Source organism: Phodopus roborovskii, unplaced genomic scaffold (assembly GCF_943737965.1).
Source record: "Phodopus roborovskii unplaced genomic scaffold, PHOROB, whole genome shotgun sequence".
NCBI lineage: Eukaryota > Metazoa > Chordata > Mammalia > Rodentia > Cricetidae > Phodopus > Phodopus roborovskii.
This window is the reverse complement of record NW_026126418.1, coordinates 45,976,119-46,004,066: the sequence shown is the minus strand read 5'-3', so window position 1 is coordinate 46,004,066 and position 27,948 is coordinate 45,976,119. Positions and strand designations below refer to the sequence as shown.

At 39.2% G+C, this 27,948-nt stretch overlaps 1 protein-coding gene across 1 annotated transcript in view; it reads left to right on the top strand.

The window, feature by feature from the left end:
* Positions 1-22,280, top strand: part of Galnt5 (polypeptide N-acetylgalactosaminyltransferase 5) — a 39,308-nt gene extending 17,028 nt beyond the window's left edge. Inside the window, exons 3-10 of the mRNA XM_051184668.1 lie at positions 768-887; positions 4,263-4,398; positions 4,926-5,045; positions 5,625-5,742; positions 7,045-7,368; positions 11,325-11,405; positions 13,774-13,938; positions 21,521-22,280. Coding sequence (XP_051040625.1) covers positions 768-887; positions 4,263-4,398; positions 4,926-5,045; positions 5,625-5,742; positions 7,045-7,368; positions 11,325-11,405; positions 13,774-13,938; positions 21,521-21,661 — 1,205 coding nt within the window. The 3' untranslated portion in view covers positions 21,662-22,280. The remainder of the gene's footprint in view (positions 1-767; positions 888-4,262; positions 4,399-4,925; positions 5,046-5,624; positions 5,743-7,044; positions 7,369-11,324; positions 11,406-13,773; positions 13,939-21,520) is intronic.
* Positions 22,281-27,948: the final 5,668 nt, after the last annotated feature.

Sequence of the window (27,948 nt, the reverse complement as noted above, 5' to 3'; positions counted from 1 at the left end):
AAAAAAAAATCTTGAAGCAGCCATTTCTACCCAGGATAGCTGTCAAGCTGTTAATAGCTACAGAAGTAACAGTAAATATATCCTCAAACATCTCTAAAATGTTCATTAGCTAGATCCCTCCCCCTATAGCCAACTAAAAAAGCAAGGTGTTTGAAGCCCTAAGTTCTGTTACCAAAGCTGTGAACCAGAAGTGAACTTGGAATAACCAGGAATGTCCTTGCTTGCAAGGCAGAGACTATATAACTGAAAGTCATACACGGCACCTCAGGCTGGTTTCCTCAAGCTTTACGCCTATCAACCAGGACTGCTTTCCTTCCCACGGTGAAAATTACATGTCACAAAACTGCCACAAATATACTCACTCCAACGAAGCAAGCTCTTCTAAAATGGAGACCTCAGCAGCCTGTGTAAATGTGGCACTCTGATTGTTCCTCTGCACCCTGACCCTTTAATATACTCAATAAATCATTCATTATACAAAAGTGAGAGAGTGAATGGTAACTCTGAAGCAATATCCCTGTGCTGGCTTCTCACAAATTTTCACATTTGTACACGATTTAGGCTTCCACCTTGGATTTGGGGAATTAATCACTTTAGAACATTGAGCCCACATGAAATATTTTTAATAAGATGACATCATAAAATTATGGCCCAAGAGATACAGTTTGGTAACTGGAATGACTTGGCTTTGGATTTGCCATTGTGAAGACACTGCTGGCAAACCTAGTTAATTTAATTATTCTGTATTTGCTCTTATCCTGATATAGAGTACCTAAAAGAAAATTTGGATAAATACATGTCTCAATTTCCAAAAGTTCGGATTCTTCGCCTCAAAGAGAGGCATGGCTTGATCAGAGCGAGGCTGGCAGGGGCACAGAACGCAACAGGTAAGAAACTGTTCCACTTTTGTTCTTATCGTGTTTCCATTCATTTATTATATTTTCAAAACAGACAGGGCTTGAGAGAATACAACCCGGAATATACACATGTTCATCTCTTATGACTATTGATTTTTAGCCTTGTGAAAAGCATGTTTTCTCTCTCTCTCTCTCTCTCTCTCTCTCTCTCTCTCTCTCTCTCTCTCTCCCTCCCCCTCTCTCTCTCTGTTTCTCTCTCTCTCTCTCTCATACACACACACACACATACACACACACACACACAGAGAGAGAGAGAGAGAGAGTCATGGATACACTAGCCATATTTTCTGGGCCTTGGAAAAGAAATTCATAAACATTATGATACCATGACACTATACACCTGAATTTTTACTGAGCATTATTGAAAAAAAAAATAAGGACATTCTCTTAAATAAGCATCTGCCAATCTACTCAGTCTCACACATTGCACTGACATACTGTGTTATTTTAAAATTTCAGACAATATATTTGTACGAGTGTTTAAGTGCCTGAACTTACCAGGACAAAGTCACCTGATATGACTGTGAAGGATTAAATCAGGCTGTTTGGAGGGGCCACACCATAACTGAGGCCGTGACAATTTTATTGAGAGCAATCAGAATTTTTATACCTTTATCAGCAACAGGTTGTGCTGGTAATTTCCATGATCAGAACCAGAATACACTGAAATTAGCGTAAGACCAATTGTCCCATCAAGCTTCCATGCTTCGTTGACTCCTAACAACATACAGAGAGGCACAAAGTGGCCTGAACACATCAGTGCCTGAGGGAGTGCATCAGTCTCTCAGAAACTAGAAGGCACATTGTGCCCCAGGAGCCATGGGCCCTAACCTGGAAAACCTATGATGCATGCCTCTCGAGGCAGCGAGGCCAAGCCAACTCCATGGTTCCTTGTGCAACTGACCATGTTCTGAACTTTCAGTCCTTACGTTACCTGTAGGATAAAGGATTTGAGTGTGAGAAACGTATGCAATGTGACCCCAGGTCACAGCAGTTGCCTATTTCTTTTATTTTCCTTATACTGTCAGGCTGTCTCACTCTTCAATATGATATTGACAACTAGTCCTTTCCATTGGGGGTTGGAAGTAACTTGTCGGTTAATCCTCTGCTTCCAAAGATTAACCTAATGCTCACACATTTTACACAGTGACTGAGCATATACTTCTGACCTTGCTAGAATCGGCAATTAGAATGAGAGCTCACAAAACAACTTTTCTATAATTCTCTCTTTTTTTTAAGCTGCCTTCCTTGTGTAATAAAGATCCCTCCAAGATCCAGTCTCTTTCCCTCTCCTTTCTTTTCTCCTACCCTCTCTCTTCTACCCTCTTCCTAACCTCTCCCCATCAAATTCCCCTGTAACTATGTTTCAGTAGAAATTCCATGTGAATATCTAACCACCATTCTCCTTAAGTGTTCAAACTGTTCAGAATTTGACCACTCTGAACCAATTTAAACCTGAGAATTTTGTAAATGAATCCCTAAGTATTCAAAGACTTGAGAATCATTTCATGCTCGGGTCCTCATATCTCCCTTTTCTGAAGCTGCCTCTTTCCCCCCCAGTTATTTCTATGGTTCCAACGAGCACTCTGCCAATTTCATTGTCTCTTTGTAGTAGCATTGTGAAGTGACTGGAAGGTGAATCCTTTATCTCAGTCAATATTCTGGAGATGACAAAACAGTCATTATCAATTTTACATCTTTCTATGCCCCACAATAGCAGATTTTGTAAATCAGATGCCACTCTATAGCCTCCAAACCAAATGACTTACTCCTTACAGTGCTTCTGTGAAACAAGTACAGTCATTGGATAATTACTGTCATTCTCTCAAGCTAATCAGGGTAGTATACGTATCTGCACCCAGACACCGACTCCAGCATCTGCATCCTCACCTGATACCACTCTTTGTTCCTTATAGGCACCACTCCACTCTGGAAGCCCTGGCATTGCTGGTCTCCACCAGCTTGGAGTAAATAAATTCTCATGATGCTTGCTGCAGTCTTATTTTCTTGTAACTAGACCTCTCAAATGTTCTTATTACCCCCATTGGTTTGCCAAAATAAAACTAGATCTCTTTGTGTATTAGGCAGGATTCTTTAAAAGAACAGCAGTGATAGCATAGGGAATTATAGCATAGGGAATTATAGCATAGGGAGATTTATTAGAATGTCTTATACGATACAGTCTGTGTAGTCCAACAATGGCTGACTCACACCAAAGAGGCTGAGAACAGAGTAGAAACTCAATCCATGAGGCTGAACATTCCGGTGGTCTTGTCCATCACTGAAGGCCTAGACAATTCCTGGAGAATAACTTGTTGTATTACCGACTTTTCCTGAGGAAATGAAACACAAAATCTACTCAGCTCAGATAGGGAGCCCATAAAGATACCAGCAAAATCCAATTTAGTGAGCCAATAAGTTTTATCAGTTTTACTTACAGGTTTGAGGGTGACAGATCATTTGTAGCAGCAGAAATGACTCAGAGATAGCTGCATCACCTCAGCTCACCCCAGCATGGATGAGAGCTCACAAAAGCTAGGAACTTGGAGTGCACTGCATAGCCTGTAGGCAGCTCAACAGGTTGTAGAGTGTCCTTTTGTGATGGCTCACTTGGTCTGAGCCTCTTCAAGGCAGCTCAGCTGGTCTGTGGCCTTTGCTTCTTTCAGGCAACTGGCCTTGTCTAAAACTCTTCTCAGCAGTCTCCACTATTTGCATACCTTTGGTAATGGTGGGGCCTAGTGAATCTGATCAGGACCTCCTGAAGGTATTTGAGCTATTTAATTCCTGTCTTAGGGACCTTTCCTGCAATATTTCACCTCCCCTTAGAACACTCTGTTATTTCACCTCTTTGTGAACATCCTCTCCTAAGACATTTACCTTCAAGACAGAAAGTTTTAATTTCAGAGGAAACTACTACACAAGACTGGCCTATAGTCCACATTAGAAATCAAAGAAGCTGGGTTTGGTATTAGCAAGGAAGTACAGCAGCCGCAGCAGAGTAGATAAACTCACTAGCAAGAGTGGAGCGATCAGGCAAAAAAGCAAAGCTCTCCCATTACATTTATCTGAAAGTGGACAATGGCATCCGTGGGTAGGAGAGTTTCCTCTTCCTCCAAATAAAATATAAAATCCAAAATATGTTTTCGGCAGGTGCTTCTTCCCTCAGGTCCTAGCAACAAATGAATGAGAATATTAATGAGGTAAGACCTGGGCCAAGTGGAGAGTGAATGCAGATTTGGATCCCCATTATGAACTATGCAAGGAATTGCTTCACAATAATACATGGCATATGCTGTATCATATCGAATTTTCCAGTGGTTTTTTTTTTTTCTTTTTTCTCTGAAGGTGATGTGTTGACATTCTTAGACTCTCATGTGGAATGTAATGTGGGCTGGTTGGAGCCACTCCTGGAAAGAGTTTACATAAATAGACAGAAAGTGGCATGCCCAGTGATTGAAGTCATCAATGACAAGGACATGAGGTAACACAGCCACATCCTGACACTGGAAAGCATCAGAGAGTGCTGGTCCTCACATGGGCTGTGTTAAAACCACAGAGATATCTTGGGATCAGAACCTATCAATTCAGTAGCCTATTTGACCAGTACACCATTTTTTTTTCTGTTAATAAATCCAACTGCTCATTATCAAAACCATCCCCTTTGATAGTCAGTTGAACTCCCAAATATTTATTTTCTTCAGCTTTCTAGTCATACCCTTTTTGGAAACTCTGTATATTTTCCTAAGTTATCATTTCTCCCTCTAAAATGGCCATTATAGAGGGAAAGATGAGTGTTAGTGGAAAACAAGCAATTGAGCCAGCTAACCACCAGTGTAAGTCATATCCATAAGCTCATCTGAACAGAACTGAGAGTTGGTGGTGCAGAACCATGTGTGTTATCATCCATCCCACACCTGCACCTGACTTGAAGCCGTGTTAGTGAATTCCAGGGACACAGAAGCAAGCTTAGCACTTGTGATTTCATTTGTTTTGTTTGTCCTGAATTAGTTACATGACAGTGGACAACTTCCAAAGAGGTGTCTTCACATGGCCCATGAACTTTGGCTGGAGAACAATTCCTCCAGATGTTGTTGCAAAAAATGGAATTAAAGAAACTGACATAATAAGGTAAGTCTGTGAAACTAAAGACTAGACAGTAGTCCAAAGTTATTCTGTAAAAACAGAAAATGTTAAAAAAAATATATAAAGTTGTACTCTATCTTCTGAAAACCAGCAAGACTTGTAAGTATCAACTAGACATGATGGTTCATGCCTGTAATCTCAGTACCTAGGAGGCAGAAACATGAGGGTAGCACATTTAAGGGTAGCCTGGGCTACAGTAGTAAGCATATGTCTCAAAAAATTATAATTCTATATAAGACTTTATCGAAGTTAGCAAAGTTTCCTGAGAAGTAAGTGTGCTATTTCCTAACCCCAAATTCAATTTGAAATGCACCCAATTTAGCCCTAACACAGAACATGATTGACAGATAAGAATGCTAGCCCCACCTACTTCTTCTCAGATTCTAATCAAGCCAGTCCCTGTGAACCAGAAAATTTTTACTAAAGACAAGCTGCGGGCTCTATCCCAAGACCTCCCTGAATCTATCCAGAAATGCCTCTAAACTCCCACACAGACAAGAGGACCCACTCTAGAAGTTAAGTTGTCATGGGACAAAAGTATAACACAATCCTTTCTTTTTGTAGGTGTCCAGTCATGGCAGGTGGATTATTTTCCATTGATAAAAGTTACTTTTATGAACTTGGAACTTATGACCCTGGTCTGGACGTTTGGGGAGGAGAAAATATGGAGCTGTCATTCAAGGTATTCACTACTGTTTCTTTCATTCTTTCTTCCTTTCTTTCTTTCCAGTTAAAAGTTAATCATTCTAGGGACAGGGCAGATGGCTCAGTTGCTGAAGATATTGGCATACAAACATGAGAGCCTGAGTTCATATCTTGTGTAGAAACCCAAGTACAATGATGTGTATCTATAATTCCAGCTACTTTTATTCAATCAGTGAGTTCCACTTTCAGTGAGAGAAACTGTCTCAAAAGTTAAGGTGCAGAGCAATTGAGGAAGACACCTTCTGTTGACCTTTGACCTCAGCATACATGTAAACACTCTTACACAATCACCACAACCTATGGACACAAACACACACACATCAGTGTTTATGACTCCCAAATGGCTTCACTTTACTAATACAATCATGTATGTTGTTGCAACTGAGAAGAAACATCACCATGGCACAGTTTCTATGGGCTGACTTTCATTCGCCAGACTTAATTTGGGAGAATGAGCCACTGTTGTAAAACTATTAGAATTAATATTTCACAACAATGTTCCTAGGTTTAATTATGGGGAAGTTACTTTCTTTTTTCTACACAAAAGCTATGGAATTCATGCTTAATACAAATTCCTTTGGGATTCATCTGTGACATACAGGGACTTACTTAGAATAGCTCTCTGATGCATTGGAAGCAGTGCAAATATCTGCAAAGGGGTGATCTTGAGAATACAAATGACCAAAAAAAAAAAAACCCTCCAGTGCAGGCCAGCAGCATGCCAAGTGAGTGGATCAGTATAGCACCTTTGGAGACTGCATGCAGTGACTTAGTCATCACTGACTCATGCCTAAGAAAGCTGTAGCAAGAACAAAGAACACCAATACCAGCTTCCTTATGTGGCTGGTTGGTCTGTGTTCAAATGGGTATAAGTTTGGAGGTCCTGACCAAGAATAGTTTTGAGTTGGGTAGCATAAGCCTACAGGTCTCCCAAAGAAGGAGGTAAACAAATGAACATCCATAACTCTCTCTGAGCCAACCCAAACAGGAACATAAGTGGCATATTATATATACTGGCATTCTATGAAGAGTTCTTTGGAAAAGAGATAAAGAGAAATTTTACATAGATGGTTTGGAAGGGTTCAAAAAGTGTTCCACCATACATGAGACTAAATACACCTACTGAGTGTTCTTTTCTATTGTTGAAGTGTTTCTAAGCTGGAAGTACTACTTTTAACAGGAAGAGAAATGTCTCTAGGTAGTACCATGACATTGTTACTTGCCTGTGATTTGTGAACTACTGTTTGATAATTGGTGCTTTTCACTGACTCATTCCTAGGTCTGGATGTGTGGTGGAGAAATTGAGATCATTCCCTGTTCCAGAGTGGGCCACATATTCCGAAATGACAATCCGTATTCCTTCCCCAAAGACCGCCTGAAGACAGTGGAACGGAATCTGGTGCGGGTGGCTGAGGTCTGGCTTGATGAGTACAAGGAGCTCTTCTATGGACATGGGGATCACCTCATAGACCAAGGGTTGGATGTGGGTAACCTTACCCAGCAAAGGGAGTTGCGGAAGAGGCTGAAATGCAAAAGTTTCAAGTGGTACTTGGACAATGTCTTTCCTGACTTGAAGGCTCCCATTGTGAGAGCTAGTGGGGTGGTAAGTTAATGTGGCCACTTACAATCTTCCTTTGCAAAAACAATACATAAACTCCTTCATCTATGCTTAGAAAAGAATGAAGTAATATACTTTAAGCAACAGGCATGAATGCCACTGAGACAAAGTACAGATGAGAGTCATTAGAGGTGAATCTGAGAAAGTCTAGCATATGATTGTCATGCTGACTTATAGTAAATATCACTTCAAGATATAGGTGTCATCCCTTCCTTTGGAAGCTGACACTGAATGGAGGACAGGGACAATAAGTAAGTGAAGTATGAATATGGAATATGATGCTCTTGTATGCTGACTCCTTTGAAATTCGTGCTATCAAGAAATCCTCTGAGAAGACTTGAAGCCAGGCCTGAGACACAGTGCCAACCCAGCCCTGAGGTGGAGGTTCAGCTGCTACCCAACTCAGGGCAGACTGGAGGCAGCCAAGATATGGAGAGATGAATGTTATTGTCAGGGTATGAATGGAGAAATGTAGGTGGAGAATTGTGGGTAAAGTATCGAGAGTTGGTTCATGTGGGTCCTTGTGAGTAGTTCTCTTCCTTTACTTCTTTTATCAGTGGGGTTAGTCAGTAGAAATACCAGCTTTAATTTGTATTTTTTAAAAGGTTTGTTGAGAAGTTGAAAAAAAAAAACACTCAAGGCACTAAGGGAGGTCTCACAAAGGGCAAATAATTTGAATATGGAGTGGTGCAAGAATCTGACAGAAGTTGAGACCCTGGGGCAAAGCTGAGTTCACCCTGGAATGCTGCTTCCTTTGGTGGCCTTTGATTGACCTCATGCTTATAGTTGTGCTCAGTCTCTTATACTGCTTTTCATGTTTATTTATAAATATTCCTAGTGTTCTTTTGTTGTCACTCATAGCCCCTGCCCCTTTTTGTTCAGGAAGATCTCTAACTTGTCTGTCAGTATGTCTGCTTTTTCAGAACATCCATCTCTGGCTCTTCCTAGGAAACAGATGTATAAACCAGCCCCCCTCCCAGTCTGTTAAATCCCCAGATAACAAAGTATTAATAAAAGTGATGCTATTATTCTCACCGGGGAAATCAAGGGAGGGTATGGAAAACAGAAAGGTAGTCTGAACATTTGTTCTGATTTTATAAAATTTAACCAATAAATACATTGGACCTGGTTTATTCATAGGAAAGTGTTGTCACTAGTTCACAGGAGATCAGCAGGATTTGGAGTAGGTCAAAGTAGATCTCAGATACACATCAAACATACTACTGACATGTTTAAATTCCATCCTCCCAACAAGGGTGGCCAGAGAAGGATCAGTGAATTTCTCTTGAGAATCTCAACAGCAGCACTACTGAACGTCAGCCACCAGAGGGTGCAATCAAACAACCTTTTGATTCCCGTTATTTGTTGCCTCTATCTTTGAAAAGTTCTCAAAAAAATAAATAAATAAATAAAACAAATATCTGCCCAGTAATATATCAAAACGCTGATCATACATTTCAAAGCAACCTCACCAAACATTTTTCTTCTACTTCCATTCTTTGCTGCCTCATCTAGATGTCACTGAGGTTTTTTTCCCCCCAATTAATATCAAATACAATTCAATCGATCATGATAACCAGGAAAAGTTGCAAGAACATGAAATACTTTTGTTTCTCACTTCACATTTTCTCATCATTCAACCTTCACACTAGAAATTTAAGTTCAATGAAAGTTTTTATTATAGGCAATTTCTCATAGTCAATAATATTTGTAATCAATAAATAGCCTCAACAGCAGTGTTTTTCCCTTGAAGTACATTATTAGCAAACAGTCTCAACCTAAGATTTAACAATTATGCAATTAAATGTGGGAGATTTCCAACTTTGACATTGGGAAAATGAAATAATTCAACTCAGAAAATATAAAATCTACACGATAGATCATTATTATTGTTATTATTATTATTATTACTATTATTGCTACATAGAAATGGTTTGCATGAAGGACCCACGAAAAGAAACTTTTGCTCATGCTCCAGTGCCTTCCAATGCCTGCAGGAAGGAACTGTTTGAAATAAAATATAAATGAAACAACACAAATAAAATAACAAGAAAATCATCTATAGTAAGCTTTCCCCAAAACACTATCTTGATAGTGTAGACCTTGGAAAGAAAACCCTGTGTGTCCTGAGTGCATGCTCTCATATGGGAGGCTCTGAGAAGTTCCAGGGGAAAGCAACTTCCTCAGCTGTGTTGGAGCCAGATTTTTCCAAATTTATTTAAGATGGGATAATTTCTGAATGATCTGTGAGGATATGGGACTCACTTCCCTGATAGTATCCAAAGACCAGTGAGGGTCTCTGTTTCCTTCTCTGAACTCCAGAATCACTCTACCCCCTGCACGTCTGTTCATGTTTGCTGAACATAGAGTGCTGTGGCATCTTTTCTTCAAGCTGCCACTGTTCATACCTGCTGATGGTGGATGTGCCCGTATTTGTCATTTTGCCATTTGAAGTACTGAATGGAGCATGGTGTGTGTGTGTGTGTGTGTGTTTGTATGTGTGTGTGTGTGTTAATGGAGATATGTCCCTCTAGTATTGCTTTGTGTGCCGTGCCCCCCACGTCAGACACTTTAGAAATAACCAACCTGCCGATGTTTGCTCTTATATTCCTTGAAGGTCAGCGAGGGTTCCTAGTTCAAGCAAGTAGGGCATGTTTTTATCTCCAATCCAAATGAAGGTCTATGTGTGTCTTCAGATTCTCAGAGAGAATTCAGCAGCTTTGTTTTCTTCTGTTTTAGTAGATAAACTCTTCTTCCTAATACCCAGTAGCCACAGGTCAGTTAAGGTTTGGAAGAGCCCGGTCCCAACTCTCTGATGCATTTCATACTCCCTGCATGTTTCTGTGAGGGCATTCTTCCTACTTATTGCAGTTATCCTTCTCCTTCCTACTTATTGCAGTTATCCTTCTCAGTGCTGCCTTCTGCATTCTCTGACCTTGCAAATTACTCCTTACTTATCTTCAAGCTAAGGCATGTATTCACAAGAAGATACTAACCTACTACAGAGTCTGCTACAAAATCTGGTGCTTCTGTGGCCAACACCTCCATTGTTACAGCACCCCAGAACTAAAGTTCTGTATTGGGCCCCATAAAAACTGAAGAAACACAAACATCGTCACCACCTCCCAAATTTAGCAGGCTTTCATGGAACACGTATAATTTCTCCTTAACACAGCACCTGCAGCAAATTGAAAAGCCTAAATTGCATTATTAACCTACCATCCTGTTAGCCCTGCCCTGAAATGTCAGACAGGGTGAGGGAATCAACGTCTCTGCCTTAGATAGTGACTGATAGAAAGTTTCCTCCATATTTGACCTGTAAATTCATTAAAAAGCTGAGTCTGCCAGGAAGGGCCTTTATGCTTGGCTTTGCTTTAGCTTTCCGTGACTTCCCTCTAATGAGTCATAACTTGACTGGATCATTAGGGGGAGTGTGACAGGGAATTGGCTAGAGTCTGCTGTTCTCTGGAGCATTCAATTTGTCTAGGAGTCAGTACCTAAACAGTCAGATCACTTAGCAAGGTCAGCCGAGGAACACATCCTGTAAGTCTTGGTTTGATGACATTGGAGGTGTGTGCATTGAATTGTAAAATATACATTGGGATAAATTCAAGCCAAAAAAAATCCCCTTCTCTCTATACCAACTTTTTCTCCCTTTCATTCAGTATCCCTGGAAAGAGTTAAAGAGAAGCGAATGCTTATTGCCACTGTGGCTGAATCACAGGCTTAGGTTCACAGATTGAAGCTGTGCTGTGAAAGGATCACTGTGTCTCTTCTAGAGCTGTGACCATGACAGTCAACTACTATAAACTTTGGCTAATCTATTGATTATCTAGTAACCTTATAGCTGTCTACCTTATATTTTCTAAATGTGCCTGAATGCTTTGTTGTACATTAAGATGTATTTGTTCTTAATGAGCATTTTATATTCTGCTTCTTAGCTTGTTAATGTGGCGTTGGGCAGGTGCGTTTCCATTGAAAATACCACAGCCACACTGGAAGACTGTGATGGGAGCAGCCAGGTAGGCTCAGCCTGGGTTCTCTGTCTCTCAGTATTTCGTGGACAAGAATAGTGACTGACATGCTATTGTTTACTTGACAATTGATCTCTGTCCAGGAGAAACCGTAAATGTCTAAATATCAGGGTAGTCAATGGCCTAGTTTAAGGAAATGCCACTAAACAGAGAAGCAACATAAGGGAGGGAACTGTTGGCATTGAAGTCATTGCTCCATGATGGATTTAGTCTTGACTTGCAAATTTGGCTTAACTTCCATAAAGTCTTAAACCTTGGCAAATGAAAGTGAAGATAATGCTTATCTCTAAAACTGAAATGAATTGACAACACTCTGGTGGCTGTAAGCACTACCTAATGCTAATGCTTGGTGCTGTGTAAACATTTGTTACAGTGTAAAGACAAAATGCCTAATATGTGGCTGGTGTGATGGCTCAGTGGATAAAGGTGCTTACTATACAAGCCTGCCAATGTGAGTTCAATCCCCAAAACCCACATGAAGGTGTACAGAGAGAACTAGTTCCGCATTACTCCTCTGACCTCCACAGAGCATCTATGACATGCATACTTACATATAAGTATCACATATGCACATGCATGTAACAATAATAATAAAATTTACCCAGGCAGTGGTGGCACATGCCTTTAATTTCAGCACTCGGAAGGTAGAGGTAGGTGGACCTCGGTGAGTTTGAAGCCAGCCTACTCTATAGTGCTCATTTTAGAATAGCTAGGACTGTTACACAGAGAAACCCTGTCTTGAAAAAAACATCAACAAATGAATAGATGGATAGATAAATTTAGAGTTTGTCAAAAGATAAAGTAGAAACCATGTTTCTAAGCAGCCATCCTGAGGAACCCATTTTATTCTCTGATTACATTCCTTTCCCCAACTTCCCCTTTCCTCTGATATCTTAAGGGAGTGATAGACTTCCCCTAAACTATGATCCTTGATGGAAAATCTTTTAACAACATAATCACAAAATCAGAGGATGGTGGATAGGAGGGAATGGGGCCAGGAAAAACAGAGGACAACTCCTGCGATGCTCCAGGTAAGCTTCAAGTGATTACACCTCCCTCTCCAGCATCTGCACCCCAGACTGGAATGGTATCTGCTTTGGATGCTAAATAGGACTCACAGAAAGACTGACTCATGTATACAAATCAGCCTCCAGATTGCAGATCACACTTTGATAGACAGATCATTTTGTGACGATGGCCTCAGCTTGCTGTCTAACTTCTTTGATTGGATTTAAGCATTGTGGCTTGTATTTTCAAGTACATCCCATTTCTGCATCTTAGTCCCAAGCTGCCCCTAGAATAGAAGACAGATCTGTCAGTATGATTCTCCTGTGGATTGTGAATCTGAAGCCAAGAAAACATTTTTATAATTAGGAAAGAGTTGAGATGGTAAGCTTAAGGAGTCAGCTGAAAGAAATGACTTCTGTTTGTTAAAGTTCACAATGGAAATAGTAACAAATCATAGAAAAACAAACTGCAGAATTAGTCTAAACTAGCACTGTAGGAACTTAGCATACCTGTAAAATCAGTATTTCACCAGAAACTCAACTTTGAATACCAACAAGTTGGGAAGGTAAGATCAAAATATGAGTAATAGAGCCACTACCTACCAGAAAGCTCCATTACTCTTTGGACCTGTTGCTCCTTTTGGGTTTCTCTTACTGGTGGTTTGTTTGGATAATAACAAGGACAGGAAATAGAGGCAGTTATTTTGGTAGGGGCAGAACTGATAAGCTTTATTCATCTAGAACACTCAGAAGAAATGAAATGGCTTCACCCTCAATTCCTGTCCTTTATTTTAACTAGAAGTCTTAGGCTTTTACTTTTAAACCCTTTCTAAGGTGATATCAAGCTTATTTTAGCAACTGCATGGCCTTCTATTCTATCCTTGGCTCTCAGACACTGATACTCCCACAAATCACCTTGGGAGTGTTTTAGTGCAAACTCAGACTCACAGGGTCCATGATGGGGCAAAGACTCAGCATTTCTGGGTAACATGATGTTGGTTCAGGGGCTACACTTTGATTTGCCACCATTTCTTTAATATATCCTTACAGTCTAAATTAAATCCCAACTTAAAGCCAGCCATGGTGATACTGCAATTCTAGATGTCAGGAAGGGTGAGGCAAGAGAACCATGATTTTAGCACACACCTGGGCTATAAGACTAAACATCTGAAAATCATTACTAAAGCCAACAGAGACAATGAAAAATATGACAGTGGATAGGTTAAGTAACATACATACTCATCAGATCAGGGGACCCATGATCTCATCTATTGCTGATAAAAGTCTTTGGCAAATCTCCTGTCTGTGCTTGCTACCTGAATGGCCTTTCCTGTGCCCATTCTCTACAGCTTCAACAGTTTAATTATACCTGGGTAAGACTTATTAAGCATGGAGACTGGTGCATGGCGGCCATCACTGATAAAGGATCCCTGAGATTCCACCACCCGTGTGATTACAGAGACAACAGGCTCAAGTGGCTACACAAATCAACATCAGGCTTTCACCCAGAACTGGTAAGCAAAACATTTGTGCAATGTCTTTACCACAGAATTAACTTTCAGTCAAAGGCGACATAAAGCTCTCATTATCAGCCTCTTTAGTCAGAAACCTTAAGTGCTGTTTGTTCTAACAGAGGCAGTGTGAAGGTTCACTCAGGGATATAGAAAGAGTTTCTATAAAATTTTAAGGTTTTGTCTTTAAGTTTTGGTTTTGTTTGCTTTTTAAAAAATTGATTTCAAATGAGTGACTTCCTACTATATTGCTACCATCATGTTAAAATCTAAAATTCATTTAAATCAATCAGCAATGCCATGTGTATAGTTGAAACTTATTTTCATTGGTTACCAAAGAGCCTAGATGTGGAATCCAGGGACAAGGTAAGTAGCTGCATGCTTATTGCAAGTGCTGTCCTGGAACTCACTTCGTAGACCAGCCTGACCTTGAACTCACAGAGGTATGCCCACCTCTGCCTCCAAGGGCTGCAATTAAATGCATGCACCACCACTACCTGGCTGAATGTTTTAATTTGGGGGACACTTTCTTGTTACTGACAAAGATTATTATTGTCAGTTGGTACAGCCAAATAGAGAATTATTAGTGTATAAACCTCTCTTTTAATTTTTTATACTTTTGGGGAAATTTCATAAATATCTATTGACAATATTATATTACACTTCCTACTTCTATAACACTGCACTGAAGGTGGGAATGAAAGGATAGAAGGAAAGAGAGACTACGGAAATCAAAGCATCTCTTATCTGCAGAAGTGAATATTAGATAGGCTATGAAGTGAGCAAGTGTTTAAAGGTTAATTTTACCCAGTAAGCTGATTTTAAAAAGGTAGTTAACTAAGATAACAGAAACTAGAAATCTGTCTGTGATGTGTTGCATGTGTCCTTCTGCCTTTCAGTCTCCTAGTTATGGATGTGTCCTAGTTATGGATGTGTGTAGATGTTCACACATGTGGGTGGCCTGTACTGACTTTCTCTCAGTCTCTTTCTATCTCTTCTCTTTTTTCTTTTGACAGTTCTCATAAAATTCCCCGTAAGTCCCTCGATTAACTATCACTTTAGAAAACAACCTTAAGTCAACAGTTCTAAACCTCGGGTCTCAACTCTTTGAACCTAAAACCATCAGAAAACACGGATATTTACATTATTATTCATAACAGCAGCAAAATTACAAGTTATCAAGTAGCAATGAAATAATTTTATGGCTGGGGTCACCCCAACATGAGGAACTGTATTACAGGGGCACAGCATTAGGAAGGTTGGAAACCACTGCCTCAGACAATTAGAGGTCTAAATCCATCGTAGGCTGGCCTTGTTGTTTGAGGCCTGTGGTGAGGCAACACATTACAGAAAGAGCACAGGTTTGAACATGGCTCAGTTCATGGCTAGGAGGTAAAGGAGAGTAGAAAGAAGGCCACACAGTCCTCATCACAGACATTTTGCAGTGACCTATGTGTCCTCCACTAAGCCTCACTAAGGTTTCACCATCCCCTTGCATGCTGGCGACCAAGTCTCTGCCTCATCAGTTTTGAGGGGAGGGTTGGTATTCAAGATACAAGTATAGCAGTCCCTGAGATATCTACGTTGTAAAGAAGAGAAATAGAGACACTGTGAATAAGGGGAACTTCTTTCTTTTTAATGTTTGACTCTAGACAGTGATGACTTATTAAATGCTAAATTTTCATTGTAAAATGCTCCCCAAGTCAGTCCTCGCCCTGATACTCTGCCCTCTCAGTGTGTGAGTCAGAGCATAGTAGAGGAGGCCTCCCTATCACTGGTCTCTATGTGTATTCAGATAGGAGGAAGTGGTTTACTCACCTCTGTCATTCACCACAGAACATTGAAGACAATGCTCAATGATTTGTTTCCAAGTCACCTACTTTTCACGACCTGTCAGAATGGCTAAAATAAAATACACCAAAGACAGTTTATGCTGGAGAGGAACTGGAGAAAGGAGTAAACTCCTCTACTGCTGGTGGGAGTGCAAACTTGTACATCCACTTTGGAAATCAGTATGGTGGTTCCTCAGGAAAATGGGAATCAATCTACCTCAAGGTTCAGTATTTCCTCTCAGGCACATACCCAAAAGACGCACTTTCATAGAACATTTGCTCATCTATGTTCATGGCAGCATTATTTGTAATAGCCAGAACCTGGAAGCAATCTAAATGCCCCTCAACTGAACAATGAATGGAGAAAATGTGGTATATTTACACAGCGAGGAAACAAAACAAAACAAAACAATGGAATCTTGAATTTCTCAGGAAAATGGATGGAACTAGAAGAAACCATCATGAGTGAGGTAACCCAGTCATAAAAAGACAAACATGGTATGTACTCACTCATATATATTTTTAGACATACAGCAAAGAATTACTGGCCTACAATTCACACGGCCAGAAAAGCTAGGAAACAAGGAGTACCCGAAGAGAGACATACATGGTTCCCTGGAGAAGGGGAAAGGGACAAGATATCCCAAGCATATTTGGAGCATGGAGAAAGGGGAGAGGGAATTAGGAAGAAGAGATGAGGAGAGTTGGGCATGAGGGAGCAGTAAGGCATGAGGGAGCAGTAAGATTGAGTCAGGGAAAGAATAGAGGAGAGCAAGAAAAGAGATACCATAATAGAGGGAGCTTTTATAGGTTTTAACAGAAATCACACAATAGGGAAATGTCCAGAGATCTACAAGGATGACCCCAACTAACAATCTAAGCAATAGTGGAGAGGCTACCTTAAATGCCCTTCCCCAATAATGAGATTAATGAGATGAAGGCATCTAGTAGCTAATGGAAGCAGAAGCAGACACCCACAGCTAAACATTGAGCAGAACTCTTGGAATCCAGTTGCAGAGAGGAAGGAGTAATGAGAAAACGGTTCAAGACCAGCCTGGAGAAACTCACAGAAACTGCTGATCTGAACAAGGGGAGCTCATGGACCCCAGTCTGATAGCTGGGAAACCAGCATAGGACTGACCCAGATTCCCTGAATGTGGGTGTTAGTTGGGAGGCCTGGGAAGTCTATGGGGCCACTGGTTGTACAGATTCATTCAAGGGTACCTCCCACTTCCTCTTCTAAGAGGTTAAGTGTGGCTAGATACATGTTGAGGTCTTTGATCCATTTGGACTCAAGTTTTGTGCATGACAATAGATATAGATCTATCTGCAGTCTTCAGCAAGTCAGCATCCAGTTATGCCACCACCATTTCTTTTTTCCATTGTATAATTTTAGTTTCTTTGTTAAAAATCAGGTGCTCATAGGTTTGTGGGTTAATATCAGGATTTTCAATTCGATGCCATTGGTCTTACTGTTTATTTTTGCACCAATACCAAGCTGTCTTCAGGACTATAGCTCTATAATAGAGCGTGAAGTCAGGAATGTTATTGCACAGGGTTGTTTTGGCTATCCTGGATCTTTTGTTTTTCCATATAAAGTTGAGTATTGCTCTTTCAAGGTCTGTGAATAATTTTGTGCTAAGATTTTGATGGGATTACATTGAATCTTTAGATTGCTTTTGGCAAGATTGCCATTTTTACTATGTTGATACTACCTATCCAAGAACATGGGAGATTTTTCCATTTTCTGGTATCTTCTTTAATTTCTTTCTTTAAAGACTCAAAGTTCTTATTAAATAGGCCTTTCACTTGTTTGGTTAGCATTACCCCCAAGATTTTTTATGCTGTTTGTTGTAAAGGTGATGTTTCTTTGATTTCTTTCTCAGCCCCTTTATCATCTGTATATAGTAGGGCTACTGTTTTTTGTTTGTTTGTTTTTGAGTTAATCTTGTATCCTGCCACTTTGCTGAAGGTGATTATCTGTGTAGGAGTTCCCTGGCAGAGTTTTTCAGGTCACTAATGTAAACTATCATATCATCTGCAAATAGTGACAGTTTGACTTCTTCCTTTCCAGTTAGTATCCCTTGATCTCTTTTTGTTTTCATATTGCTGTAGCTAGAACTTCAAGTACAATATTGAAGAGATATGGAGAGAGTGGGTAGCCTTGTCTTGTTCCTGATTTTAGAGGAATCACATTGAGTTTCTCTCAATGTTTATTTTTGACGTTGGCTGTCGGTTTGCTGTATATTCCTTTTATTATATTTATGTATTCCCTGTTATTCCTGATCTCTCCAATACCTTAATCATGAAGGGGTGTTGGATTATGTCAAAAGCTTTTTCAACATCTTGTGAAAGGATCATGTGGTTTTTCTTTTTCCATTTTTTTATATGGTGGATTACATTGATGGATTTTCATACGTTGACCACCTCTGCATCCCTGGGATGAAGCTTCTTTGGTGCTAGTAGATGATTTGTCAGATGTGTTCTTGGATTTGATTTGTCAGTATTTTATTGAGTATTTTTGCATCAATGTTCAAGTGGGATATTGGTCTGTAGTTCTCTTTCTTAGTTGTGTCTTTGTGTTTCTTGGATACCAAGGTAATTGTAGCCTCCTAAAAAGAGTTTGGTATTGAACCTTTTGCTTCTATCACGTGTAACAAATTGAGGAGTATTGGTGTTAGCTCTTTTTTGAATTTCTGATCTTTTTAACTTGCATGTTCTCTCTATGACTTTTGATTAGTTTGGATAAAGGTTTATCTATCTTTGATTTTCTCAAGCAACCAACTCTTTGTTATATTTATTATTTGTATTGTTTTCCTAGTTTCTAGTTTATTGATTTCAGCCATCAATTTGATTATTTCCTAGCATCTACTGCTCCATGGTGAGTTTGCTTATTTTTGTTCTAGAGCTTTCAGTTGTGCTGTTAATTTTCTAATGTGACTAATTTCCAGTTTCTTCATGTGGGCACTTAGTGTTAGGAACTTTCCTCTTAGTACTGCTTTCAAAGTATCCCATAAGTTTGAGTATGTTGTATCTTCATTCTCACTGAGTTCTAGGAAGTCTTTAATTTCTTCATTTATTTCTTCCTTGACACAGGAATGGTGCAATTGTGCATTGTTCAATTTCCATGATTTTGTAGGGTTTCTGCAATTTGTGTTGTCGAATTGTAACTTTAAAGCATGGTGGTCTGATAAAATACAAAGGTCAGTGTTAGAGAAGGTTCCATGTGGCACTGAGAAGAAGGTATATTCTTTTGTGTTTGGATGGAATGTTCTATAAATGTCTGTTAAAACCAATTTGGTCAATTTGGTCATAACCTCTGTTAGTTCCTTTGTTAAGTTTTTGTCTGCTGGACCTGTCTAGCAGAGTGGGGTGATGAAATCTCCCACTGTAAGTGTGTGAGGTTTTATGTGTAATTTGAGTTTTAGTAATGTTTCTTTTAGGAATGTGATTGCCTTTGTATTTGGAGTATAGATTTTCAGAACTGAGACTTTATCTTGATGGATTTCTCCTATGATAAATAAGAAATGACCTTCTTCGTCTCTTCTGATTGATTTTAGTTTAATGTCTAATTTGTTAGATATTATGAGTGGTACGCATACTTGTTTCTTGGGTCTATTTGATTGTAAAGTCTTTTCCAAACCCCTAACTCTGAGGTAACATTTGTCTTTGAAGTTGAGGTGTATTTCTTGTATGTAGCAGAAGGATGGATTGTCTTCATATCCATTCAGCTTGCCTGTGCCTTTTTATAGGTGCGTATTACGTGTGGATTTCCCCCCATTTTTCTTTTGGCTGTTGGTAAAGTGGGATTATCTATTGCCTATGTTTTTGTTGGTGTAGTCGTATTCCTTGGGTTGGAGTCCTTCCAGAACTTAATGTAGGGCTGGATTGTTTAAATCTGGTTTTGTCATGGAATATCTTGGCTTCTCCATCTATAGTGATTGAAAGCTTTGCTGCGTATAGTAGCCTGGGCTGGCATCTGTGGGCTCTTAGTGTTTGTAGAACATCTATCCAGGACCTTCTGGCCTTAAGAGTTTCCATGGAGACGTAATTCTGATAGGTTTGCCTTTATATGTTCCTTGGCCTTTTTCCTTTGTTGCTATCAATATTCTTTCTTTATGCTGTACGTTTGGTGTTTTGATTATTATGTGGTGAGAAGAATTTTTTGTGGTCTACTCTATGTGGTTTTCTGTAAGCTTCTTGTGCTTTCATTGGCATGTATTTCTTTAGGTTGGGAATGTTTTCTTCTATGATTTTGTTGAAATATTTTCTGCACCTTTGAGTTGTTTTCTTCACCTTCTTCTAAACCTATTATTCTTAGGTTTTGCCTTTTCACAGTGTCCCATGTTTCCTGGATATTTTGTGATGGGGATTTGTGGATTTAAGATTTTCTTTGGTTGACAAATCTATTTCTCCTAGTGTATCTTCAACACGTGAGATTCTCTCTTCTATCTATTGTAATCTGTTGGTTATGTATGCTTGTATCTTTAGTTCCTGATTATTTATCAAGTTTTTCTATTTCCAGCATTCCCTCAGTTTGTGTTTTCTTTATGGTCTCTATTTCAGTTTTCAGGTTATGAACTGTTGGAATTGTTTCCTTCATCTGTTTGATTGGGTTTTGTTTGTTTGTTTGTTTGTTTTTGTTTTTTGGTATTTTTTCTAGGCTTTCCTTGCTTTCTTTAAGACATTTGCTGCTTTCTTGCATTCTTTGATTTGTTTTTTTCTTCCATTTCTTTAAATGATTTTTTAATTTCCTCTTTTAGGGTCTCTATCATCTCCATGAACCTTTTTAGGGTTGTCCTCTTCTGCTTCCTCTGTGTTGGGATGTTCAGGTCTTGCTTGTGTGGATTCCCTAGTCTCTGGGGGTATCCTATTGAATTTCCTGTTGTTGACTTTGTTCTTATACTGTCAGCTACCCATCCCATCTTCCAGTGTATACTGGTGAGGTCTCTAGTTCTCCTGGTGGATACAGGACTGAAGTTCTCTTCTCGTGGGTACAAGCATGTTCAATACTCTACTGGCTCTCCTTGCCCAGTGGGTGGAGGTGGGACTAGGGCACTGGCAAACTCTGGATGGGCTGCTACACTGGGATGGGTTACCCTGTGCACAGACCCCAGTCCTCAGCAGGCTCTGAGCAGGGCCCCAGAAGGCAGGCTGGAAACAGGTCCAAGTTTGTCTCCTACTGTGGTGTGGTTGGAGGTGGAACCAGGATGCTGGCAGACTCTGGGAAGGCCAGTCTGCTGGGACTGGCCTCCCCTGCACATAGTCCCCAGTCCTCAGGAGTTTCTAAGTATAGCACTAGAAGGTGGACTCCTTCTGTGGGTGGAGGGGGGACCAGGACACTGGCAGACTCTGGGCAGGCCAGTCTGTCTGGATGAGCTCCCCTGTGCCTGCACTATCTCCTATACTCAGGAGGTCCATACTACATGGTTTTTGCTTTGCCATCATCAATGAAATAGTCACCCAATGTATTAAGTACCAACCAGATTTTTTTTCTTTAAATAATATAGTTATCAGCCTTATCACTAGAAAAAAAAAATGACTGTTTTCTTCCTGCAGAATTAAAATCTTACAGCTAAAGAAGCTAGATCAATTAGTTTGAGACAGAGACAAATTTGATGTTTTCCAAACCTAGTGCTTATGTCACTAATTTAATTCAGTGTTCCTGGGGGAATGAAAATAGAATTTGCTTATTATATCTTCATATGTCAAGTTTAGTCACTAGCTCATTCCCATATCCTCTTTCTCTTCAGGTGGATCACATTGTGTTTGAACACTACCAGCAATTGTTATGCATGGAAGGGGATTTCTCTCAGAAGACCCTGAAAGTGGCTGCGTGTAACCCAATGAAACCATACCAAAAGTGGAAATTTGAAAAATACTATGAAGGCTAAAGAGGATTGTTTTATCTGGTTTATCCACCAAATTCTGTGAAAATAAGACTAAAGCTGGTGACTCTATTTCTCCCCGTGGTGGTTTAAATTTTCCGTGTTAATAGCATTTTAGTGGAAGATTTTCTTTTTAAAGCACTAAATAATAACTCAGGGAAAAAGGCCACCATTGGACTGGAATTCTTCAGCTATATGTGGCCTTGGAAGTGTCTGTGTCCTTGCCCTGTGCTGTAGTGCATACTGCAAGTCTTCCTTGTATACTCTGACAGGTAACTAGAATTGAAGACATATAATAATGTCATGACCATAACTGACATCAAGCAGTTCTTATGGCCCACAAGTACAGATAAAACCAACTGGATTCCGTTCTCATCAAATACATCTGCATGGACTCTGAGACCTGGACCACTCAGCAAGATGCACAGAGATTCTGACCTATTGAAACATCTCTATGTTTACCTGAAAACATATAGTTATACTGCTCAGCCCTCCATGACACTTCCTAATGGAAGTGTTGATCTGGGTGACTAGGAAGTTTTCTTTTAAATAGGAAGCATTAAGGGGGAAAAAACTAAGTGAAAAGGACAATGCTGTAATGTAATTAATTCTGTATATTCTTTCCCTTTTTCCATGCTTCTTAACAATACTACATTAAAAAAAAAACTAGTCATAACAATAATTTCTTAGATTTTTGTATTTTTTAAGATAAAGAAATGTGGTTGGGTAATAACATACTGTGTTAACAACACCTGCCCTTGATCACTGAATATTGCAACACAAAGTGAAGAGAAAGGCACTGATAAAATCACAGCGGAAATGATAATAAGACAACATGTAAAACATGAAAACAATAAAATTGCTGTTTAAGATTCAGCAATATTCATTCACTTGGATGAAATGTGCTAAAAGTAGATTCTAAAACATGCCAAAACAGACCTGGATGTAAAAGGAGAAAAATGAGATGAGCAATTTAAGGAGAGAGTTGAATGAGGAAGACGTGTCACAGACCTGGCACAACAAGAAAGGGGATGTGACACTACTGATAGGGAAAGACAGAGCAAAACCCTAATGTGGATGTGAGGATAATACAGCCCAGCCACGGAAAGCTAAGTGTTTCCTCATCCAAACTGAGCTCCCATGTGACATACACCAATCTTTAGACATTGCAGAAGAAAGCTTAGTGACCAAGGTCTACTCTAATCCTTTTCATAAGGAAACGGGTATTGGGAGAAACAAATGCATATCTAAAAACTTCTACAGGCAGGCCAATGGGATGAGCAGAGTAAGAATTCAGATCTCCAGCTGTGACTCATTCTATTGTTTCCACCATCATTCTGAGTGTGCCCAGTCTGCTCCTTCAAAGGAGATAAGTGAACTTCCTTACTGAAGCTTCACTTCACCCCTGCAGGTCAGCCAGGCTTACTCTTGCAGATGAATTCCAATCTTTATTCACAGGAGATTAGCATAAAACTGAGCATTTTAACTCTGGGTTCCTATTTGACACTTAATTTAACTTCCAATTAGTTACAAGAAAGCACGACTATCAGTGAATAATAGGAAAAGAAACATTTTTTATACGTTTACCAGCATATACTGTATATTTAAGATGTTTCATTCCAGTAACTGATGATTAGAGATGAGATAAGGGAATAATTTGAAAATGAGATAATTCTTTCCAAAACAGCCATATGGGAAGAAAACAAAACAAGTCTTTTGCCAATGAACTAATTGAGTTAGTGACAAAACAGTACACTGAGTGACCTATGTCATTTTCAAGTAACTGAGACACCTTGAACACCCCCAACACTGGTCTATGGAGTGTCTATTTTATCCAAGGACAATGTCTTCAAAGACAAGTCCTTTAGCAACAGATGATTTGTACTTTGGATAGACCCACCTTTGTAAGTGAAGAAAGTAATTTTTTTTTTCCAAGACAACCTTCTGTGTAGTCTGCTCAATGTATGCAACTTCACCTTGACATACTTCTTATATACAGTGATCTCTGAGCACTGTCAGTAGAACAAAGGCTTTGTTTGTAACATGATGTATTCATGTAGGGGTAAAATGTTAACAAACTGTGTGCCGTACATTTTTCCACTTGCCCTAAAATGCAAAGAATTAGTCATGAGCTAGGAATCTGTAGGCCTCGTCTTGGAAGTACTGACTGATCGTCAAATCTACTGCCAACATTTTAAAATTTGTCTTTAGAAAACAAGAATGAGTATAGCATCTTTTACATGTAATGACAAACCCTTGATGGAAAGAACACTTTGTGGTCCAAGTGAATTCTCCAGCAGGAGGGTGAGTTATCATAGGCTTTACATTTCCTTGACTTGGTTTAGATTATTACCTTTTCTTAAAAACGTGCCTATATACCTTGTCAACTTGAACATGGAATAGACTTGCCAATAATTTACAGAACTAATTTGATCAAAATACTAGCTTCCTGAATGCTGGAAGAGCTGTCTCACCCTTCAGCATCTACAGTGGCTTTCTCCTTTCAACATTTATGTAGGCTCCCCCCTCCTCTCCTGTGGGATGACACAGCTGTTGTTGCTACAGTGCTGTTTTATTACGAGTGTCAAATTTGCTCAGTTCTGCTTGCTGACATTCAATTATCTGTCATTCATAGGACTGAAAAACTATCCATGCCACAATCGCAATACATCATTAGCTTCCCCCCAAACTTCATTGGAAGCATTCTTCTAGATATTAGAAAACCTTCTTTCAAGTGTTGGCTTAAAGAGTGCAACATGCCATGGATATCACTTCAACATTCCTAGTCCTAATTTCATGAATGGCTTACAATGATTTTTAGGAAACTCTCAGGCAAGATAATGGGATTGAGGCATGCCAGGTAGCACCAGCTTCCTTACACTAAGGAAGGATATAACCATCTCATCAACAATGGATAAAACCCAGGGACCATTCTATCTGGTGTGCCCAAAAGTATTTCCACTACCAAATGCCATGAGCATTCCTTTTTAAGGCAATAGGGCTATCAATGTAGGCTAGCTCAAGTAAGACCCATGGGTTGCACATTGTTGGATTAAAGATAAGGAAATATGGTTGGCCAAAAACTTTTTAGTCTCTTTTGAATGTTTCATAAGGAGGAAATCAACATTTGGGCCTCTCGATTGAGCAGCTAAAGTATAGATGTCTGTGACAATCCTTGTAGATCTTGTAGTGATCTACAGCCTTGATGTGAAATAGAACTTCCCCACCTGCTGGATCAAACTGACCAACAGAAATACAGAGAGCTGCTTCTTTGTGAAGGGCAGTGCCCAACTCTTTTCCCACCTTTCTCCCTTCCAGCCTTTAAGCAAAACTAACAGACAGTTCATTTTTAACAGAGATGGGAAATAAAATTTTAAAATGAAAAACCCTTCACTTTAGAATACAAGTCACAGATTTTAACTTCAACTCACTTTACAGATTGTGTCATAGAGATTTTACAACTGCCACATGAGGTATTCAATGATGGCTGCAGGCTAATTACCTAGGAAAAGGGAAATGCTAACCAAAGCTATTGTACAGAATGTTTATTTTTGACAACTACTCATTCCATGGACATTTTGCTTAAGTCACATAAAGTGTTATGTTTCTCTGTGAGGCTTGGAGGATGGTGTTTCAGATGTTGGAGTGCCTGCTTTCGTTCCTCTGTGAGGCTTGGTGGGTGATGTTTCAGATGCTGGGGTGCCTGTGAATGAAAGACAGTAAAAGCAACTCCATAGTGCTAATTCAATGTCTCTTTTAACCTGAGATGATAGCTGACAGTTCTTCGCTCAATCAGGAACCCTCTGCAAGTTTATGTGAGTCCACTCTTGTAAAACAGAAACCATTGTGAAAATGCCCATTTTCCAACATGCAGACCAACTTAAAATATGTGAAACACCTAATAATAACAAGTACATGCAAGGCTGGGCCATGCTGGCACATGCCTTTAGTCTCCGTACTCGGGAGGCATAGGCAGGTGGATCTCTATAAGTCCGAGGCCAGCCTGGTCTACAACAGCCTGGTCTACAGATAAAGTAGCAGGATAGGCTCTAAAGCAACACAGAGAAACCCTGTCTTGAAAATCCAAAACAAACAAACAAATAAATAAAGCAATCATATTCAAACGAGTAAAAAGAAATTTGTTTATACTGAAAGCTATTTACCCTCTCAAATATATTGGTTATAAATAAGTACACAGGTAAGACCTTTGTATTCTACATTGCAATTAAAATTTTTGTCAACATAATAAAAATATATTTTAAGATTCACTCAATTGTCTGAAACCATCAGTTGTGAAAATATATGCCTTGTGTGTTGACACGCATTGTGTGTGCATGTGCTTCTTTTTTTTATTTAAAATACATCCTTATTTTACTTATCAATCCCAGTTCCCTCTCTCTCCCATCCTCTCATGCTCCCCACTGACACCCCCCCCCATCACATGCCCCCTTGAAGGAATTGGTATAGGAGACCGCTTCCTGAACATAACAAAAGTAGCACACACTGAGATGGACAATTAATAAATGTGACCTCCTGAAACTGAGAAGCTTCTGTAAGGCAAAGACACAGTCAACAAGACAAAACAGCAGCCTGCAGCATGTGTTTCTTTAAATTAGGAGGGAATAAAAGCCCTAAATATCTTGTGACAGCATAAAAAAATAAAACAATGGCAAGGGACAGTTGGAACTTTCCGAGTTCAATAGCATTTACTACTCTGAACCCTCTACAAGAAGCATTTCAAGTAGACTCGCCCTGACCAGTTTCTCTGACTTAAAAAGTGAAATCAAATTACATTTGTGGAAGTTTAAAGGATTCCACATACATCTTGATTCTTTTAAAAACTGACAAGATTTTTCTAGTTTTATACAAATTAAGTGTAGGAAATGATCATTAAAGAAAGACAAGGCAAATATCAAAGGAATGGTTTTGCTAGTGATCACCCCAACAAGTTTGTTAATGATAGAGCAAACTCATAGAAGGAATGTTGGAGTTAATAATTCTAAATAGTGACCTCTTTTGCTTCTGACCAACTATTGTGTTTTCTCAGTTATCTGGGTGATTGACTTCTGGTGCCCACTATACATTGTGTGTGTGTGTGTGTGTGTGTGTGTGTGTGTGTGTGTGTGTGTGTTGATTGTTTGGCTTTGCCTTCCTATGTGCCTCAAGAGATGAACATACATTTTTCTCTTCTATCATGTCATGAAATGCCATTTTAATATTGGGAAGTGTAACTTTTGACATTGGATTTTATAACCCTCTTGTTATTGTAAAACAATGAAAGTTTGGACCTCAAGAGAAATGGTTGCATTTCTCATAACATTAAACACATTTCTTATTTACTACACTCTAGAATTTCATCCTTTCCTAGAATTACTTATTTTAAATGTGTTTTTTGATCACTTTGAAAAGCTTAATGTCTGTTATTCCATGAAAAATATGCCACAAGTAGCACCCTGGGTGAAAACACAGAATACCAATGTGTCAGAAAAGTTTAAGTGCATAACCTCAATTACTACAAAGAAAACATGTGTTTTTCATACTGTTAGTGCCAATATGCATCTAAAGCAAAATATCATTTTCTTTTAAAGTATTGGAAGTTTTTCATATATATATATATATATATATATATATATATATATATATATATACACCTACCCACCAAATTCTAAGAAAATAGTTTGGGAACATAAAGAAAATGAACATACACTTTTATTGAAAGCAAATCAGACAAGGAAATTCTTTATTTAGCAGCAGGTAGGTAGATAATAGATAGATAGATAGATAGATAGATAGATAGATAGATAGATAGAATGATAGATACAAACATAGAACTTGGCAAATTCCATGCCTTTAAATATAGTACAAATAAAAAGTAAATTAAAATTTACAAAGAAGTAGAGCTGTCTTTAATTCCCGTTCATCTGGCAACAAAAGAGAATTAAGTCACTTAAGAAATTCCAGTATTCATATAATCTCCCATTGGGTATCAAGTACCAGTGTTCTTACCACCCCTGAAACTTGGATCAGAAAATCTCAGCAAATATTCATGCATGGTTATCAATTAATGGTGATACAGATATAAATATGTACTCTGTGAAATAGGAACAAGACCTTTGCTATTTCTAGATTACCAGGACCTAAATATGCACCTACCACCACCACTTCATCCAGATGTTAACTCTGGGCCTGCTGTATGTGATAAGATATGGCAATATGCAAGGATACTAAAGAGTGTTACCGGTGCTGTCCTGCTACTTCATGACCTTGTCTGTAAGCATGAATGGTTTCCCAGT